This window comes from Penaeus japonicus, unplaced genomic scaffold, assembly GCF_977035675.1.
Source record: "Penaeus japonicus unplaced genomic scaffold, GWHDUDI00000001_assembly GWHDUDI00000011, whole genome shotgun sequence".
Classification (NCBI taxonomy): Eukaryota; Metazoa; Arthropoda; class Malacostraca; order Decapoda; family Penaeidae; genus Penaeus; species Penaeus japonicus.
In genome coordinates this window covers 31040266-31060265 of record NW_028234413.1, presented here as the reverse complement: position 1 = coordinate 31060265, position 20000 = coordinate 31040266, and the positions used below count along the sequence as shown (strand labels likewise).

General features: G+C 36.5%; 1 protein-coding gene across 6 annotated transcripts in view; it reads right to left on the bottom strand.

Moving 5' to 3' along the window:
* Positions 1-743: 743 nt before the first annotated feature.
* The window catches only part of Hyccin (PI4KA lipid kinase complex subunit hyccin), a 29109-nt gene continuing 9852 nt past the window's right edge, over positions 744-20000 (bottom strand). For 2 of the 6 annotated variants that reach the window (XM_086541842.1, XM_043031595.2), the window contains exons 4-11: positions 19267-19392; positions 17803-18020; positions 16287-16439; positions 15283-15360; positions 11177-11272; positions 9778-9908; positions 9545-9661; positions 744-2881 (exon numbers count right to left, since the gene is read on the bottom strand). In XM_086541842.1, coding sequence (XP_086397968.1) covers positions 2244-2881; positions 9545-9661; positions 9778-9908; positions 11177-11272; positions 15283-15360; positions 16287-16439; positions 17803-18020; positions 19267-19392 — 1557 coding nt within the window. In that variant the 3' untranslated portion in view covers positions 744-2243. The remainder of the gene's footprint in view (positions 2882-9544; positions 9662-9777; positions 9909-11176; positions 11273-15282; positions 15361-16286; positions 16440-17802; positions 18021-19266; positions 19393-20000) is intronic. The other 4 variants (XM_086541845.1, XM_086541844.1, XM_086541846.1 and 1 more) reach the window with 3 other exon arrangements.

Here is a 20000-nt window from a genome sequence, read left to right as displayed (position 1 = left end):
TGACATTCTAAATAATATGAAAATAATAAGAAAACTTGATAACTGATAATCATTTCTAAGGCAATTGTGATAAAAGTACTACCTTGAAGACAGAAGACAAAAATGTCAGTATCCCAGAATATAAAGTGAACAAAAATAGTTTCATATCATACATCCCTGAATAAATTTCCCTTAATGTAAAATGGGGTCTAAGCAGAGTGAATCAAAGTAATTCCTGACTTTCCCATTTGTAAACAACTGGCAAGGAAAAAAATAAACATAACAATACAAATCTTACTGAAAAAATGAAGACTGAAGAATGTTAAGAAACATTAATAATAATAATAATAATAATAATAATAATAATAATAATAATAATAATAATAATAATATTGTTCATCATAATGATATCAATCAATATCATTATCTATATAATGATAGAACTGTTCATGCAGGTGATGTCATAATGACAATAATTACTAAACAGTAAATGAAACCTGTTATAATAAAAATAGCAATAATCAACTATAAAATTTATGAAAGATAAAATGTCCTAAATATCAAAAGAAACAGGGAAAAATGATTCTAAAAAAAAGGACTTGTATGAATCTCCAAAACAATAACAATATCAACTCACCAATACCAAAGAACAGTAATGATACCATGTTAACAATATTCTACACACCTACTGTGAATTTTCAACCATCTTTAATGAAAAGCAGTCATTATGTGGCTTTACAAGGAATAATGAGGCACAAGTAAATGCAAACTGTGGTCTTTGAATTTCTTTACTTCTCTCTTTATAAATATATAAAAAATTAAGAAATGAAATTAACAAAATGGTTAACAATTACTAATTGTCTGTGATATTAAATTACCTATTGACCACAATAACTTCCTAGGGCATAGGACGTGAAACTTGTAACAAGAGATTGTCACAAGTTTCAACTGGATATCCCATAAACTACTTTGTCAAGTTTTCTACAATCTCCTAATTTCACTATAAGGCGACACAGAGGACAGGAAATTGATGATTTCTGACACAGATACATGACTGATGTGAGCAGGACAAGAAGATAAAGAGTAGGATGAAAGGTTACAAAAGGGTTATATTCTTCTCCATTTGGAAAACAAATGTAAATCTGGATAAAATATAGGGGGAAATAACACAGGAATAAGGGTAGAGAAATAAATAATAATAATAAAAAGTGGGTATAATTTAAGGAAAATAATCAGATGTATGGAAATTATCTTAGGAAAATTCACTATGGAACAAAATCAATGAGGAAGAGCACTACACTTCTAGAATGTAATGTACTGGTTTTATAGGAGGTATTTTTGCATTAAAAATCAACTCTCATACACAGAAACTATTCAGATTGAAAGGAAGAAGGAGGAGGAGGAAGAAAAAAAAAGAAAATGCAGACAACAAAAACAAAATAAAGCAGAAAACTTTTGTAATCCAACACTCTAAAGCCTCAACAGAGGTCGAGATGGTTTGTCCCTCTGTGTATATAAGAATTTCCCCAAAAATTATTGTAATTACGGTTTCTCTTTCTTACGCACTGTCCACAGATGGTCTTGTAAACACACAATGCTAATGTGGCCTGATAACACCATTGTCTTGTGTGACAATGATATGGGACATCTATGTATGTAAATGTGTGCATGCACTTTTCTGCATGGCTAAATATGAATCTATATCTATAAATCTATATAGACATATAGAGGAAATGATAACTTTAATGCGTCTATAAATATATAGACATATACACTCAATATATGCCTGAGTATCATTATATTTGTAGGTATTCAGGTATTGCTGAACTCATGTATACAATGCATATCCCATGAAAGTTTAGAAAGAAAGAACAAGTAAGAGTAAGAGTAAGAGTAAGAGTGAGAGTGAGAGTGAGAGTAGGAGTTTGAGTGTGAGTGAAAGTAAGAGTTAGAATGAGTGTGAGAGTGAGTGTATCTGTATATGATGTGCTTCTGTGTAAGGATATGTCAGTGTGCAACTGTTTGTCTGTGAGGTTGTGTGCATGTGTATGTGTGTGTTAACAAAAGAAACTGACAGGCATAAAATTCAGACATATATTATGTGCCTGCACACACACATACATATAACCTGCTAGGAGTATACAAGGTACCACTACACCTTCAAAACCATTTATTAATAAATCTATAAATGCAACATTTCTCATTACTTTTGTATCCACAACATCCACCAATTTTGCAAACCCCAAAGAAGGCAGTCAGCAACTTCAGACCACTTTGGCTACATGGTTCTGGCTGCCATTGGTTTCAAGAGGACTCCTGGTTTGATGCCCAACATGGTCAGACATATCCTCGTCTCCCTTACCTTCCTCATTTTCACTGGTGGGTGGAGTGAAGTCCTCGGCACTGTTACTGGTCTCATAGTGCCTCGGGGACTTGATGATGACCTTCATGTCAAACTGCTGCTGTGACTGCTGTTGCTGGCTTGTGATGATGGTCACATCAGTGCCCCCCCCATCAGAATCACTATTCATTATGGCACTGTTGCGGTTGCTGTTGGTTCCATTTCTGTTTTCTTTGTCCTTGTCTTTGTCCTTGTCATGCTTGTGTTTCTCTCTCTTTTCACTTCGCTTTTCACTCTCCTTCCTATCTCCATTCTTAACCTTTTCTTTGTCTCTTCTCTTGACCAGATTTGGAATAGGAATGTTTGTGGATACAAATTTTTTCTCCTTGCCTTCTTTCTCCTTTTCCTTATCTTTGTCTCTACCATCTTTATCTTTGATATCCTTTTCTCTCCCTGATCCTTGAGGAGTTCGGATTGGTTTGCTTTTATCCTCAGGATCTCCCTCTTCACAAATTGAAGTGAGAGGCTTCCCGTCCTCTGTGTGTTGGATAGGAATATCATCTGCAATAAGAAGATGTGATATAAATTGTGCTATGGGACACCACACTGACATGGTAACAAAAATAAATCACATGTATAAAAATCAAGAGTGCAAAAACTGTGAGAAATAATAGATAGATTAAAAAAATAAATGATACAACGTTCATTAGAAACGTCAATTGAAAAGTGTATAATGAAACAGTTTAGCACACACTAAGTTGTACAATTCAGGGAATAATGATGAACTTTCACATACTGTATGTATGTATAAAAAAAAGAAAAAAAAAAAAAGTAAAGAACAAGGAAAACTTTATATGCATACATAAATATATATTCTCTCTCTGTGTCTCTCTCATCCCCCCCCCCCCATGCGCGCACACATACATACGCATGCATGCACACGCACACGCACATGCACGCGCCCGCATACACACACACACACACACACACACACACACACACACACACACACACACACACACACACACACACACACACACACACACACACACACACACACACACACACACACACACACACACACACACACACACACACACACATACACACACACACACACACATACACATACACATACACATACACATACATATACACACACATACACATACACATACATATACACACACATACACATACATACACACAAACATTCATACACACACAAACACACATGCACACACTCGCACACGCAGACACACTCGCACACGCAGACACACTCGCACACGCAGACACACTCGCACATGCAGACACACACACACACACGCATTCGCAAAGTCCCTCCCATTCACACCCTCTCTCACTTTGTCTTACTCAACATTCTCTCTCTCACATACACTCTCTAACTCACTATGAATAAACTTTTCCAAATTAAATCAATCACTCGCTCACTCTCAACTGTGATTACATTTCACAAATTAAACTTTTTTTTTAAGCGAATGATAAGTATGAGAATATTGTAATTTTGTAGATTATATTGGTGTTATTCATGATAAAATATGGTAATAACATTACTCTGAATGAAATTAAATTAGCTGTTATAAATAAACATGAAAATGGACTTCTTTATAAATAATAACAGCAATACCAATAAAATGATAATCCTAATAATAATACCAATTCCAATACTGATAAAAATAAGAAGTGATAATTGAAAACAATAAAAAAATAAAATAAAAAAATAATAAAATAAAAAAAAAAGACAATGACATCACAATATTAATGAAGCAAACTCATCATTATCCCCATACTGTTCTGAAAAGGGACTAACCAATACATCTTCGAAAGAGATCAAAACAAAATACTGAAGGGTGCCGAAACTCAAGAGACACAGCAGAGCAGTGTTTCATCACAAAAGTACTTACAAGAGATAAAACCAAGATCATAAAAGTGGTCAGATGAAAATATTGCTGCCATGGGTGCAACAGATGAAACAGACTACAGTAATACTAATCAACCTATCAACCTTATCGTTATTAATAATTATCATCCAAAAACATTACCAGTACTCTTCTTAATGTATTCTTAAGCATTCCTAGTTACATGGGTATATTTCCTGCTGAAAGTGATCAATTACTGAGCATTTTTTTTTAAAGCAAAACTTACGTAATTTTAAAAAATCTGATACAATGCAGCTACACATAAAACTCATACGACAAGCCTAAAAATGACAATAAGAGGAAGAAATATATGAAAGCCATGCTAATTTATATAATATATATATATATATATATATATATATACACATACACAACTAATATGACAGGCAGAACAGATCTAGGAAGCATGTGAACAAGACATCACTTACTATTGTGTCAAACCTCTAGCCACACCATCAGTCTGGCCCCTCACTTCAGTTTCCATGAGACCTCCAGTTACAGTTTATAAACTTAAGACAGAAGCAAATTTTATATGTATTGGTATCATCATTCTATCTTTTTCGTTAATGTTCAACATATGAATATAGTGCTAAATATGGAAATGTCTTTTTGCAGATGCCATTTCCCTTTGCAATAGCTCATATTGATATTGATTCAAGACTAAAACTGAAAAGTCTCTTCTATTCACTACCTTTACTTTTGTCCAAGGATTGGTAGATGGCATAAAATGCTTTTCTCATATATCCCAATAACCTTCTTCCATCATGTGACCATCAACCACAATACTCCTTGGCCTGATGGTGCGTCCTGAAAGGTCAGCAGAGTAGCGGTTGAGGACTTTACTTGGCGTCGATGGTGCTGATTGGTGCTGCAGAGCACTAAATCTGCGTCCAGAATCAGAAGAATGCCGCGTGTGTCCTGGATACCTAACATCCACGCTGTGGCATGGTGATGACGGATCTGAACTATCCACTGAGCAATCTCCATCTGTTACCACAGTATGCTGAGTCCGTGGTCTATAACTGTGGCTTGGAGACAGATTTTGAAGGGCAGCAAAGGGATTATGAGATTTCAAAAAAACAATGAGCTTCTTTTCAGAACTTGGAGAATGATCTCTAGGTGATGATTCTGAGGACAGACATGGGGACTCACCTGGCTTATGATAATGGCTCTCAAGAGTGCTTTGCCCACCAGATGGAGTTCGTCTATGTTTGCGGCCCAAGTGTAGGTCAAGGAAATGTGCTTTTGGTGACATAGAACCACTCTCCTGTTTATTACCACCCCCTGGCCGGAGGGACAAGTTGGGAGAATCTCCACTTTTGCCATAATGAAGGTCAAAGCCAGCAGGACCACCTGAGGGTGTTCGCCTGTGCTTCCTTGCCATATGCAGGTCAACAAGGATACCCTTTGGAGACTGAGAACCCACTTCCTTGTTCTGACGTGGAGATACACATGGTGAGTCTCCTGTCTTCACATCACTTCCAACCTGGGTTCCTGTGGGTGACTTTCGATGCTTGCGTACCAAATGTAGGTCCAAAAGGTGGCCTTTTGGAGATTGAGAGCCTCCTTCTTGCTTAGCATTTATTGGTCTAAGGTTGATATCATCTGCTCTTCGAGAATCAGCACCTTTGAAGATCTTTGCCTCAGGTATCATTTTAAGAGCATTTATTCCCATTTGTGGAGTAAGCCGAGAGAAGGAGGAGCCAGCTGGTGGTGTAGCAGTACCAGAGGGTTGTGGGTAGCCCTGAGATGCTGCCTGAGATCGCGGAGAATCCCGCCAAATATCCACATAACGCTCGAAGGCAAACGGATCTTCCTCATCACCAGTATACTCTAACAGATCATCTACCATGCCGCATGCAATAAACGTGCAACATATATTAATCATCAACATTTACGGTGTTTATATGGAGAGTAATTAATCTGGGCTCAAGTTACATATCAGGCCTTGAAGCATCTAACTCTTAGAAATTTATTCCCTCTGGTCATGAACATGGGTCAGCTGGGAAGTGGTGATGGAGTTGACCAGGTACACACGGTTTTATGAATAAGTGCCCCATTCATCTTACACTCTACTTCAACTGAAGTCCTATGGCACAATGTCTATAATGCTGTTTCTGTCTTAGATATATGAAAGGGTAATGTGTCACAATACACTGATAACTAAAAAAAATCAGTATGAATGAAAATCAAAATAAAGTAAAAACTATCTAAAAACTATGCAGATTCATAATACCACCAGGGACAATACTAATCAAACATTATGGCAACAGAGTCAGCATGTTACAAAAACAAAACAATTACCTTGTGCATTTCATATCACAAATCATTACAGAACCTGGTCTAAGCCCTCAAAGACCACAAAACCTCAAAATTGATTTGACAAACAGTTGCATTTCACATTTTTCAATCAAATATATACATTGGCAAAATTTGACTTTACAGCCAAAAAACATACATGAGCAAGAGTACTTGTTCTACTGGTAGTGCAAAAGGTATAGGGTAATGGTCTGATAAAAATGGTCTCCCTTAAAACTAATTGACATAGCATCTTATTCTTCTGAAAAAAAGACAAATGAATCACAAAACCTCCTTCATTATGCTATTTCAATCAGTTTCCAACTTTCCATCCACTGTGTGGTACTTGGTGCCCACCATTGTTTTGTTGTTAAAAGGGTTTTGAGGGTTAAACCATTTTAAACTCCAGGACTTCTTTTCCCTGTTGCTAAAACTTTTACAGAAACATTGTGTGCCTACAGCTATGAGACAAGTGTGCTGAGCCTAAAGCATGTGTTTTTCTAGTACTCCTCAGTGCATTCACCTGTATAAGAAACAATGACTCAAAGCAAAGTAATGACATTAAAAAAACTTTTTTTTTTCCTAAAAAGCCCATATTTCCCTACAGCACAATAATTACACACAAAAGCAAAAAGCCTATTTTTGTTTATCCAGCTTTGTTTTCCATAATCAATTCAAAGTTTAATTAATCAAAATGGCACTAGAGTTATCCTGAACTCATTTTTTTAAAATTTGAGACTGACTTGGCAAAAAGAAGCCTATAATTGGATATCAAAACTTGCCAGAAGTCTGGGAATACCATCAATATTTTGAAATATGAAAACACAAACAAAAATAAAAAAATAAAAAAGAGAAAAAAACTTGTCAATGAAAAAAGGAAAATTTAACCATGCTTGGCTAGTTCTCTTAGCATCTTATTGCCTACCTTTTCAGGATTTAGATTAGCCACTGTGGCTCATAATGTAGACTAGAGAATTTCCTTAGTAAGGCACTTAAGACGCGGGGGGGTAGGGGTGGGTGGAACAAAGACGGAGAGCTACAGTATGGGTGGGATGGGCAAAGCACCATTTGGCTCTAGATGCTTGAGCACATTTGTACGAGGGGGGTCACCCTGGTCACTCCACCACACCAATTTCCCTCTAGAAATATGAAGAGGTGGTTGTCAGATGACTTATCATGGGGGCTAGGGAAGGGGTATGGGACTAAGACTGTATATAGGCCTTCTACTTTTGGGTTTAAAAATAGACCAGTAATATTTCTTCTTCTTTTTTTTTGTTTTTTTTTCTAACAGCTGAATATCCTTTTGCTTTTTCAACAGCTCATCTAAAAAAGTTTTTGATTCTTTTGTCACCATAAACATTTCTCCAGCAACAAAATGAAAACTGTGTACTATATCAGTTCAATCCTAAAAAACAATCTGCCTCCAGGAAATAAAATTATAATGGTAAAAACAAAGAATAAAATCCTTAGAAAATACAAAATACATGTAAAATAATAATAATAATAATAGTAATATATATAACAGACAAAAAATATAGATATCGATGCACTTTCTAATGCAAATCACTAATGTAGTCAAACTCATTATCTGGCACCAGTCCAATCTGACAAGGCACAACAACAAACATACACTAACACTATGAACCAGTGTAGCAATAATACTTTCTAATTTGGGGCACTCATATCCTTGCATCCTTTTGAAGTTAATGTCTCATTTGCACATATGCAATGTTGTTAATAAAGTGGAAAGACTAATTATTTTCATGTCTTAGCTAAGTATACTTGTAAAAAAGATAAAACTTAATAGTTTTATCAATGAGTCTATCATAAAGACTGTCCCTAAAGAACAAGGCTTTATCCCTTTCACTGAGAATTGTTAGGTTCTTATAGTAGTTACTATCCTTTAAAAACAAAACAATAAGGCCAATAAAAATATATAAAATTTAGCAAAGAAAAAATCCTGGTCATGAACCAAAATTTGTAAATATCATTAAATTTCCTTGCTTAAAAGAAAATATTAATAACCCTTTCTTACATTAGGTAAATTTAGACGTTATGTTTCTATCTCCATGCAACTACTATAAAATTAACTCAGTCTAGGGTTAACATGGACACAACACAATACAGGCTCAAATTTTAAAACACGATGCTGGGATGAAGTTTGTAGATTTTCTCTTTCATCCACCAGTAATTGACAGTAATGTCCACTTCCTTTTTTTGTTTCTAAAAGGAAGAATTCCCTGTCTCATGTACCAATAAAAACTGAAGGATGATCTCTGGTTATTTGTTTTATAATTTGAGCCATAAAAAGAAGCAGAAATCATTGCTAAATCAATGTAAAAGAAAATATATTAATATATAATATCTGGAATATATTACATCCATTCCCTAAAACTTGCTTGCAAAAAATATTCTAAAAGTTACAAGTAATAAAACTAAATCTAATACATATACTGTGTCTATGTCAATTATTAAAATTTATATACTTTTAAGTTGCCAGGTGATGTTGGTGCTCTCCTTTATGATAAAATTCAAGTCATCACTATAGAGGTAAAAAAAAGGTGAGCTACATCATGTTTACATACTTATTTACTGGGGCAGTACAATTAGTAAATCACTTGTTTCTGAGACAAAATTTCTCACAAACACTGAGATTTAAATGAACCCTCAAATATTTGTCTCTGGGCTAATCAATACCTCATATTGCAACTTTCTAGATGAAGTTCAATGATTGGTGATGAGCATTTCAACGGTTTTCTATGTAACTAAATTTAGCCTCCTGTTGTAAGAAACCTCTATTATTTACAGATATTCAAAACATTAGACAATTGCATTATGAATATCAATATTAGGTAAAACTACTTGAAGGACAGCAACTTACATTCTGCACATTATCAATTGTACATAAATTCTTTTAAAATTTTGTTAGTTCTTCCAAAATTACCAAATCACACCTGTAGGAAAGTTTCTCCTGAAAATCACCTACCTGGCAACTTTTTGGTTCTGAAGGATGCATTTGTGATGAAGGATTTTGAAAGTGGAGCTGTCGTGGTCAATGGTGTGAGAGCAACACTAATACCCATTGGTCCATCACTTGGTTGGCCTAAAAAGAAAGGAAAAGAGTTTTTATCATAACAGGGATATTTTTTTTCTTTATACAAGTATAAATCAGACTTGTGTTTTTCAGCAGTAGTTATTTCTGTTCAGGTAATTACTTACCACTAGGATTCACTTTGAGGGAATTTTTGATAGCATTTGTCATCAGAAGTACATCACCAAACAATTCATACTGTGCCCTCATATGTAAATCCTCCAGGGCTTGTATTCCTAAACTTGCAAACTCGTTGAACCTGGAAATAGTTAATAGTGTTTCACATCATGTCAGGTTCCTGGACATAATTGTACTTGATACACGGAATGACTGGGCAAAAGATAGGACATCTAGTTCACATGATAAAAAGGCAGCCTTCAGTTGACAACAGAGGTCTTCAATAGCCTATGACAGTATTATGCTTAAAAATAAGAAAGAATGGGGAAGAAGATAAAGAAGAAGAAAAAGAGATATAAGAAAGCGAGAAAAGTAATTTCAATCTTTGTTATGTTGACCACCACAACCTTGTGCTAAGCACTTATCAACTTTACATCTAAGTTTATTTCAAAACATTATACATTTTGCATGAATCAAAAAAAGGTCTTTTTATCCATGCATTACCTACAAATCAAATCTTAATCAGACAAAGGAGTAAGGGGACACAAGAATTCTCTTTAAGATAGAGTTATCTGGTGAAAACAGATAGGGTAGAAGATAAAGAACAAAACAGAAACTTCTTTTCTAATTAGTGAATTCCTGGACAATCAGGTTTCAAACAGAGGATGTGACAGCAACTACATTCACTACATTTAGCTCAATTAGTCCCCAGTAGTCCACTGTAGGTATATGTGGTGCTACACTACCCTGTGGTGAAGAAATCAAAAATCAAAATGAGAAGCTGTCCAGTGCCAGCACCCAGCCAGCTGCAACAAAGGAACAATTCAAATCATTGGTTAATATGTGGCTTGTTTTATTTTTGTTTTAATCACCCTGCTATCCCAAGCTGACCCATGCTGACCAGATGCTGCATCTTATGTCCTGATGGAACAGTTGAGAGAAATGCTCAGAGCTTGTTTTGGGAAATTACCAAGCATTCTCAACTCTTACCATCATAAAAAATTCTTTATATGCAAATTAGATTTTCATATTTATTGCACTGCAAATTTATCTACTAAAATAATCATTTATGAAGTCGGGACTTATGTGCATCTGTGTATGTGAACACTGATAATGGAATGAAACAAAATAAAATTGAAAATACATATATGGAAAACAATTCTAAAATCTTGACCAATGTTGGACATGAGTTGTTCACATGTACATTACAAGGGTTCATCATGTTGGTGAAATGATGTACAAGCAAACCATTTCCCAAAGGATTCTGGCAGCACTGTACTGTCTGTGTACATAAAATCATACATGTATATAAAAATGTACCACCACCCTTCATGCATCCTTGCAGCTCAAGATAACTGAAGGAATGAGCGCATGGCAAGCACCGACAAAGCTGGTATTTAATAACACTACCTGCGCAGTTTGACATGAGGGCTATGGTAACACTGTCCAGCACAATTCGGCATCATAGCTGGGCACTGTGTTCCTCCTCCTTTGGCAGCATTGTGGCTGTAAATGAATTAATGTTGGCATTTTTTTTTTTCTGTTTATTTGTTAGGTTTGGTAGGGACTATCAGGGATGGATAACTATTTTCTCACCAATGTATTCTAAGGCAAGAGGAAGAAAAGGTTAATGCAAACAGCGGAAAGGGAACCCATACCAGACAGGATGACTGAAGCCCAATCAGTGGATAGGGTATCTCAACCACCGGTTAATCCACTGCGGTGTGGCAAAGTCCCATCACCAAACACCGTTTAAAAAGGGGATATATATGTGTATATATATATATATATATAAAGGTCTTACCAAGTGATTTAAATTTCTTTTTAATGATGTTATGCTAGAGAGATGGAAAAAGTATCATACTAGGTAAATGTTTGACTTGCCAATCAGAATAATCTCATTTTTCTTTACAAATGTGTGATATATACCATTATTAACCTCTTAAAGAGTGATGACATAACATTCATGTCATGGCTTGGTGGCTTGGCTAGTGTTTCCACCAGTGACGTGAACACCACATCATGACTTTTGTCCAGCCATCTTGCTGGGTGATCAAGCACATAGTGGCTGGCCGCTGCCTAGTTTTTCAGCAGTCAAATAGCGACTTGCATTTGGTCTGCACATTTCAAATTAAGCCGGTATAATGTCCAGATGGAACCAAAACCACCACATAATCAACGGCTTAATATTCATTCTTATTTCAAAATAATTCCTTTGCAACTTTTTCATACATTTTGATATGGTGAACAAATAATCATATCTAACAAACAAATCAACATCAGAATGGTTTGGCTACCCCTTACTATATTCTGTATCATAATATATATACCCGTGATCCTTCAAAACCTTTTTTGTCCAAGCTGAATCTGTTTACACATAATAAAGCATAACTGTAACTAAAATAAATATTAAATATTATTATGCTATGTGAAGAGTCCTTTTTTCTTTTTCTATAATCTTTCTTGGTAGAGAAACTATCTCTCAGTTTGAAAAAACATAGGCTTTGACTTCATCTGTATTTGTTTTCATCAGCGCATGTAAACCTTAATTTTTCACTTGGTAAGCCCTTTCCCTTTATGCAAGGTAAATGCAAAAGCTAGCATTCTGTATTTATTCTCATAGAACTAATGGTGGGAGGTTTCTCTTTAAATCAGAACTGCTTTCTACATGTACATGCACATTTTCATTTGCTAGAGGAGCTAAAATGTGCTGGCATAACTTTAGCTCTGAGATTTCAATTTCTTTTTACAATCTTGAGCAATCCTCTTTCTTCACCTCAGATTCATATGATCATACATTTAAAAAAAATCTTTATCATGGTCAGCTTAAACATTTCAAGACTTTGATACATGTTTATTCTCGACCACCTAAGTAGAGTGCACTCAAATAGGTTTCAACTTCATCATTGTCTATTGTGGTTTCCATATCTGGTACTAACAAATTAGTATAATGTCAACAGGATTTCCAGTTTGACAAAGTACATTATGCACATTTGCTTGAGCAATGCTTTGAGCTCATGCATATGCATATAATTAAAGGCTGGCATGTTCTGGACTTTATCTCCCCCCTAACATAGATGTATCTTTAACCTATTCACGACGAGCCTTACATATGCGTAATGCTGCTCCTGCAGGCCAGACAACTAAAGCGCGCAGTGACTAAGAGCGAGACCTTTCCCTGTGTAACACCGTGCTGAGCCTCTCAGAGTGCTTTTCACCCGCCCCATTGAACAGGGTGATAATTGGAGGTTTTCGTATTTGTTTATATTATTTTCACAAGTGAATAAAAATCTGTCTATACAAATGGAACTCTGATGATTATGTGCATATGTAATGATGTAAAGCATACACATTGAGGGAGAGATCTTAACGTTCTAGGACGTCACCCGGGGAGAGCGAGATATTACATTAATGTGATAACATGTCAACCGGTGCGAATGGGTTAACAGTAGGTTTTATATAAAAAATTGACATATCCTCTCTATTAGCACTATTTTTATTTTAAAAATCTTTACACATCACATATGTAGAGATGGATGTTAGTTATACTTGTCAAATATTTTATGAAAGAACTGGCAGAAACACATAATTCAACTATATGAACACATGCTACATTAACCCATTGCCAACGGGGGATAGATCTGCTTACCCAGGCTCCAGGATGGGTTTTATTTCTGAGCGAGGCAGCTTGAGCAACATAAGTTGATTTTTCTCACTCCCTTTTAGTCACTCATTGTAGAGCTAGAGCCATTTTTGTGTTTTGATTTTTTTGTGTCTTTTACTGTATTTAGAGACTTATATCTGTCATATCACAGGCTCTAGCAATTCTACAGTTGACTAAAATTACAGTTCAGGGTCCATATCAACTCATTTTTTTCTATATACTCAATGTGATAGAAGTATTGCTGTGTCAGGGGAGGGCATAAAGCAACTTTATTTTTCTTATTTGTGTGCTGTCACGAAAGAACACGAAACTTATAACCATCCAAAATGAAGATAACATGAAGAGGTAGGGTAGTGGAAGGAAACTTGTGCTTTTGACAGTAATAAAAGGCATCCCTACTGGCACAGGGGCACATTGTAGGCATTGGGCATGGTGTGAGTCATCTTCCTCCTCTCATTCTGCCTGCACATCTATGTGCCATTGCTCTATAGAGATAGTGCTTGATAGTTTTTGATGTGAGTTGAAACCCATTTTGCTTAAAATTACAGCAGTTATGATAATTATGACTGTAATTGTCAACATCACTTATTCATTGATCATAGCACAATAAAATAACACAGAGATCCAAAATCCCCGAACGTCATAACGCCCATCGTCAGGCAATAGCTCCTGCGTCATGTATGACGAAAAAACACATCACCCGTCATTAACGGGTTAAAAATTATTCAACCTCTGGCATATCAAAATTCATATGGCCCTGATTCTAATTTTGATATAATTATCACCACCACTCTACTTCCTAATCTATCTCTTTAACCCGTTAACGACGGATGACAAGATAACACGTCACGTCTGTTTTTTTTGGGCTACGGGGGGGTTACTCGTTACTTTTTTCTATCCCCGGGCGCGCGGGAAGGCCTGGCTCGCGGCTGGCTCGGCCGGCAATAGTGAGAGTAGGCTTTATGCGTCAAGATGCGTTCCCTTTTTTAGTCTATTTTTTGACGGATTTGGGGCTCTTTGTTAAACACTGAATTTACCATCCAAAATTGCAATAATGAATAATAATAAAAGGATAGTTCCTGCACCATGAGCTAGTGATAATAATGAGGTTGTTCCAACTAATGCAAATGTAATCATTTTGGTATAAGCATATACTTCTTTTAAGGTCCATGTTTATCCCCTTCACTACCCCATGGCCTTTCCCATTACATTGATGCCCCTAATATAGGCAGCCACTTAGACACCCATTTTCTATGTTGTCTGGATTAATGAGGAGCTATGGTAATTTTATAAATGTTCAATCTTCTCTTTTTGACCTTTTCATTAAATTTTTTACCATATAATGTAATCATATCTTTTATGTTCAAAGGTTCAACTTTTACTTTTTTTAACCACCCAATCCCTTAGATGGGTTTTAACTTTTCCTCTACAGTTAATCGTTACCACAGAAAGAGGCAGAAGTAGGTGATATAAAGTCTAATGGCCGAGACTGTGCATTATAACTGATCTACGGAGGAGTTATCCAAAACAAATGCATATATTTTTTTGATTTGTCTTGAAATATTCCAGCTAATTTCCCTTTTAGCTGAAATACAGTTCTTGAAAAATTTCAAGTAAAAGAAAAGTCAACCTTCACCGCCATATAATCAATAGCTGTCCTGCAATAAAGATGAATAGGTGTTTTAGCAATATAGTGGATTTTTTTTTTTTTTTTTGGTATGTAACAGCTTACAAGTTCTCCAGCCACTGCAGATTCATGGAAAAAAGACCAACCGTCCTGAGTAATGGAAGGGTGGCTAAAAGTGCATGCAAATGAATAGAGGAAAATCAGGATATAAAAAGTTCAACGCACCTTGAGTAGTGGAAGTGTGAAAGTGGCATGCTAATGGACATGAGCGAGGGCAGGTCATGCAGACTTCGCTCAGCCGGTCTGCAATAACACAAGTATTGGCAGGTCATTCAAAGAGTGTCTGTGCAGAAGTGACAGCCTATTGGGGAAATACGACTGTGCGTCCATGCGCATGCTTAATTCCAGATATTAAATCAATTTGATACACCACTCCAAAACACATCATTACCATGAAATAAAAACAAAGAAAGATTTAATCAAGCCTTCACAATCTGAATTTCAAAGTTTTAAATGACAAGCTTAGTAAGTGACGTTAATGGATATAAATCATCAGTCATTACCAATCAACAAAGTAAAGAAAATGCTGCATGCTACATTATGCAAACTACTCTTTTATTAGCTAACCCACAAACATGAACACCAAATACACACAAAAGGCATTATATAACTTTTTGAGACTTAACATGCTAAATAAGAAACTGACATAAGATATATGTTTCATAGGAAATTAAATCAAACTATGGACTCTTTACTAAAGAGTTTGAGAGATTAAATTCTGTCAAGCCTGCTTTATCATTCATACAAACTGCTAGTTCATTCCAAAACTAGCATATATCTATCAATGTCTGTGCAAATGTCATTATTTTAGTCATTCTTATGTAATCAATTATCAATGTTTTCCTATAGTGTTGATTATCTAATATTAATGTATTTGCATACTAAAATCTGCTTTTTGTATCCAAGACTATTACTTTAGATTTGTAAATATATCTCTTACATGTGAATATGTGAGTAGAAATGCATCAGCACCTTAACAAATACCAAATTAACAATCAATACAAATCATAGCAAAATGTTTTCTGTGTTCTACCAAAAACCAAGTTTGTGAAAAGTTTTTTATTCAATGCAAAAATGTGATGATTCTGAGCAAAATGTCCACACACACACACACACACATGCAAACCAGGAGAAAAATCCTCTCCAACATGCTATGGCATCTTACTTACATGGCAAAATAAACTGCGTGTAGGAGCTCTGCCAATAACTCCGTAGTGACGGGTATTCTTGGAGTGGGCCGTGGGTAGAGGCTAAAGCTACTCTCACTGCCATAGGACGAACGGTGATGGTGACCAGGTCGGTTAAATCCCTGACTGACAATTCTGTAGGGATTGTAGGGTTGTATGTAAAAAAAATCAAAATGCAGGAAAAGGCAGTCAATCAAAACTAATAATAATTGGATTGAGTGACATTAATGATTTCCAAGTCACACTTTTCAGATCATATTGATCCATTCTTCATTATTATTTGATGCCATAGGAACTGCAACCACAGTACACTCATACATATTAATATTAAGTCAGCAAAGTTACAAGAAGAGTGATACTTTGAATTTTTATGTTCTTTTGTGAAAGTTTAACTTTTGGCAACAGTTTCTTAATTTCATAATCAAAATGGGAGATAAAAGGGTTGACATCCTTAAATACATACCCCTAATCAGTTCAAAACCCATTTTTTCTCATGAAAATTTTATTTTTTGCATGTTTCCTAATTGATTTTTTTTTTCTAAAAATATGGAAATTGGAGATCTTGTTGAATTTGGAATAAATAAGCTGATCAGCAAATATTTGACTAAAAAACAATTTCTTTCTAAAGGAGTCTCTAATCTCTCTTGCAATATTCCTGCTTGGAGAAGGAGGAAGAGGAAGAGGAAGAGGAGGAAGAGGAGGAAGAGGAGGAAGAGGAGGAGGAGGAGGAAGAGGAGGAGGAGGAGGAGGAGGAGGAGGAGGAGGAGGAGGAAGAGGAAGAGGAGGAGGAGGAGGAAGAGGAGGAGGAGGAGGAAGAGGAGGAGGAGGAGGAGGAGGAGGAGGAGGAGGAGGAGGAGGAGGAGGAGGAGGAGGAGGAGGAGGAGGAGGAGGAGGAGGAGGAGGAGGAGGAGGAGGAGGAGAGGAGAAGGGAGGAAGAGGAGGAGGGAGGAAGAGGCGCAGGAGGAAGAGGAGCAGGAGGAGGAGAGGAGGAAGGAGGAGGAGGAGGAGGAGGAGAGGAGGAGGAGGAGGAAGAAAGAGGAGGAGGAGGAGGAAGAAAGAGGAGGAGGAGAGGAGGAGGAGGAGGAGGAGGAGGAGGAGGAGGAGGAGGAGGAGGAGGAGGAGGAGGAGGAGGAGGAGGAGGAGGAGGAGAGAGGAAGAAGAGGGAGGAGGAGGAGGAGGAGGAGGAGGAGGAGGAGGAGGAGGAGGAGGAGGAGAAGGAAGAGAAGGAGGAGGAGTTGGAGGAGGAAGGAGGAGGAGGCGGAAGGAGGAGGAGGAAAGAGGAGGAGGAGAAGGAGGAGGAGGAGGAGGAGGAGGAGGAGGAGGAGGAGGAGGAGGAGGAGGAGGAGGAGGAGGAGGAAGAGAAGGAGGAAAAGTAGGAGGAGAAAGAGGTGGAGAAAAAATGTAATATATTCAAAATTGATACTGATTGGCTCTTTGTTTACTGTCACAGAGATACTGGCATAATATTATCAAATTAAAAAAATATAAAACTTCATACTTTGATGCAGCTTTGCAAAGGTGCATCAGTGCAATCTTGGGTAATGTTGCTAGTCTAGCATTAAAGGCAACCATAATGGCAGTGGCCAGGTGATGCCTTGTTGCTGCAGTGACAGACGTCATTTGTGTCGGGGGACCCCATCGTACTGTCTCTGCATCTCCAGCCTCCAGTCTTTGCAAGGAGTCCACAGTGAAAGAAGCTGGAGCTAAGCTTGCAGGCTGCAAAAAATAAAAATAAATCAATACATAAATAAACTCATAATATCATAAACTCACCTCTAACATTTCCTTATGGGGAGTCCATCACCAATGGAATTACAATAACACCTAATAAAACTAATAAAATAAAATAGATATATTTTTTCTTAATCAAAAATGTAAAACGATGTACCAATGATAATGCTGTCTTTCCCTAATAATCTGAAAGCAATAGAAGAGTAATCAATAATCATAGAGAACTGGTTATTAACCCTTCTAAGACAGGCCATATCTTAGGATGTTAAGCCTGAGTTTGCCATCTTAAGATGTGTATTTTCTATTATTTTCTAGAGTTATGGTAATATACATGGGTCTACATGATATTTTGTCAGAGTAATAATAATTAGAATTTGGTATTATAGGTCATCATAACTGGCGGAATAAATAGCTTGTAATTTCAGCAATAGGAAAAATGCCATACGCAAGTGACCTGACCACAATCAAAATTACATTCCATTCTCTAGTGAATAATGTCACTGTGCCAATACATAGTATTTGCAGTGCTAAAAACACTGTAAGCTCAAGTTGTAGTAACCTTTGTGGTCTGAGGGATTTGTTTCCAAACAGATATAGAAGAAACACATGAGAAACAATCAGAATAAAAATTGTAGATTCAAGATGAGCGAGATGATAGAAAAGTTGTTTTTCTTAAGTTGTTTTTCTTGACAGCTAGTAGGAGAAAAGGTTGATGAATCAGCAACAGTATTTGTCTTACTGGAATGAAAATGTAATGTTGATTATGTATTATTACAATATAACCCATTCGCGCCAGACTGATTATTTGCCTGATGCTGCTCCCTCTTTGGAGATAATAAGTGCACGCAGCCTCCAAGTGCTAAATCGCTAAATCTCTCCTGATGTGACACAGCGCCATGCTTCTCAAAGCGCTCTACACCCACCCGATTTTATGGGATACTGAGAGGTATTTTTTTTTATAAGTTAAGAACAATGTGTCTATAGAAATGCAAGTGCAATGAGTATATATATACTTAACTATGTAAAATGTGTATTTAGAGGGAGAGATCATGACGCGATAGGACATCATCTCACAGGAGCAAAATATTCCCAAGAACTCATAGCACATCATCCAACGCGAATGGGTTAATATAAGTATCACTATGATAAATAACCATACTGTTTCTTCTGCCTGACCCTGATAAAACATCTATTAAATCTATCATAAACATACGGAAATTTCTCATCTTACCTCATGAAAGACTGACTGTCGTGCAAGGGTTGGAAGGCGAAAAGGAGCAATTCTAGGCTGTCCCTGTTCATCTAAGACTTCCATGTTATAAAGAGCCAAGAGAGCCACTTCAACGCTTCCTACGCCCTAAGAAACAGAAGATTACAGAGATTACATTATACATACATTTCATCATTTCCTCACTATAGCTTCTTTTGTCTCTTAACCCCTCAGTGCAACTGTCGTTTCAGGTCATAGAGAATTGTGCCTATCATTACAGGTCAGATGCACTTCCTGCATATATCTATTGAGATTTATTATGGGAAAAATAAATCCTCTCATATTTTGCTATTCATGTACGATAATTTTCAAATACACGTGTGTGTGTGTGTGTGTGTGTGTGTGTGTGTGTGTGTGTGTGTGTGTGTGTGTGTGTGTGTGTGTGTGTGTGTGTGTGTGTGTGTGTGTGTGTGTGTGTGTGTGTGTGTGTGTGTGTGTGTATGTATGTATGTATATATGTATGTATGTATGTATGTATGTATGTATGGATGGATGGATGGATGTACGTAAGCATGTAAGCATGTAAGCATGTAAGCATGTAAGCATGTAAGCATGTATGCATGTATGTATGTATGCATGTATGTATTTGTATTGGTATTGGTATTGGTATTGGTATTGGTATTGGTATTGGTATTGGTATTGGTATTGGTATTGGTATTGGTATTTGTATTTATATTGGTATATGTATTGGTATA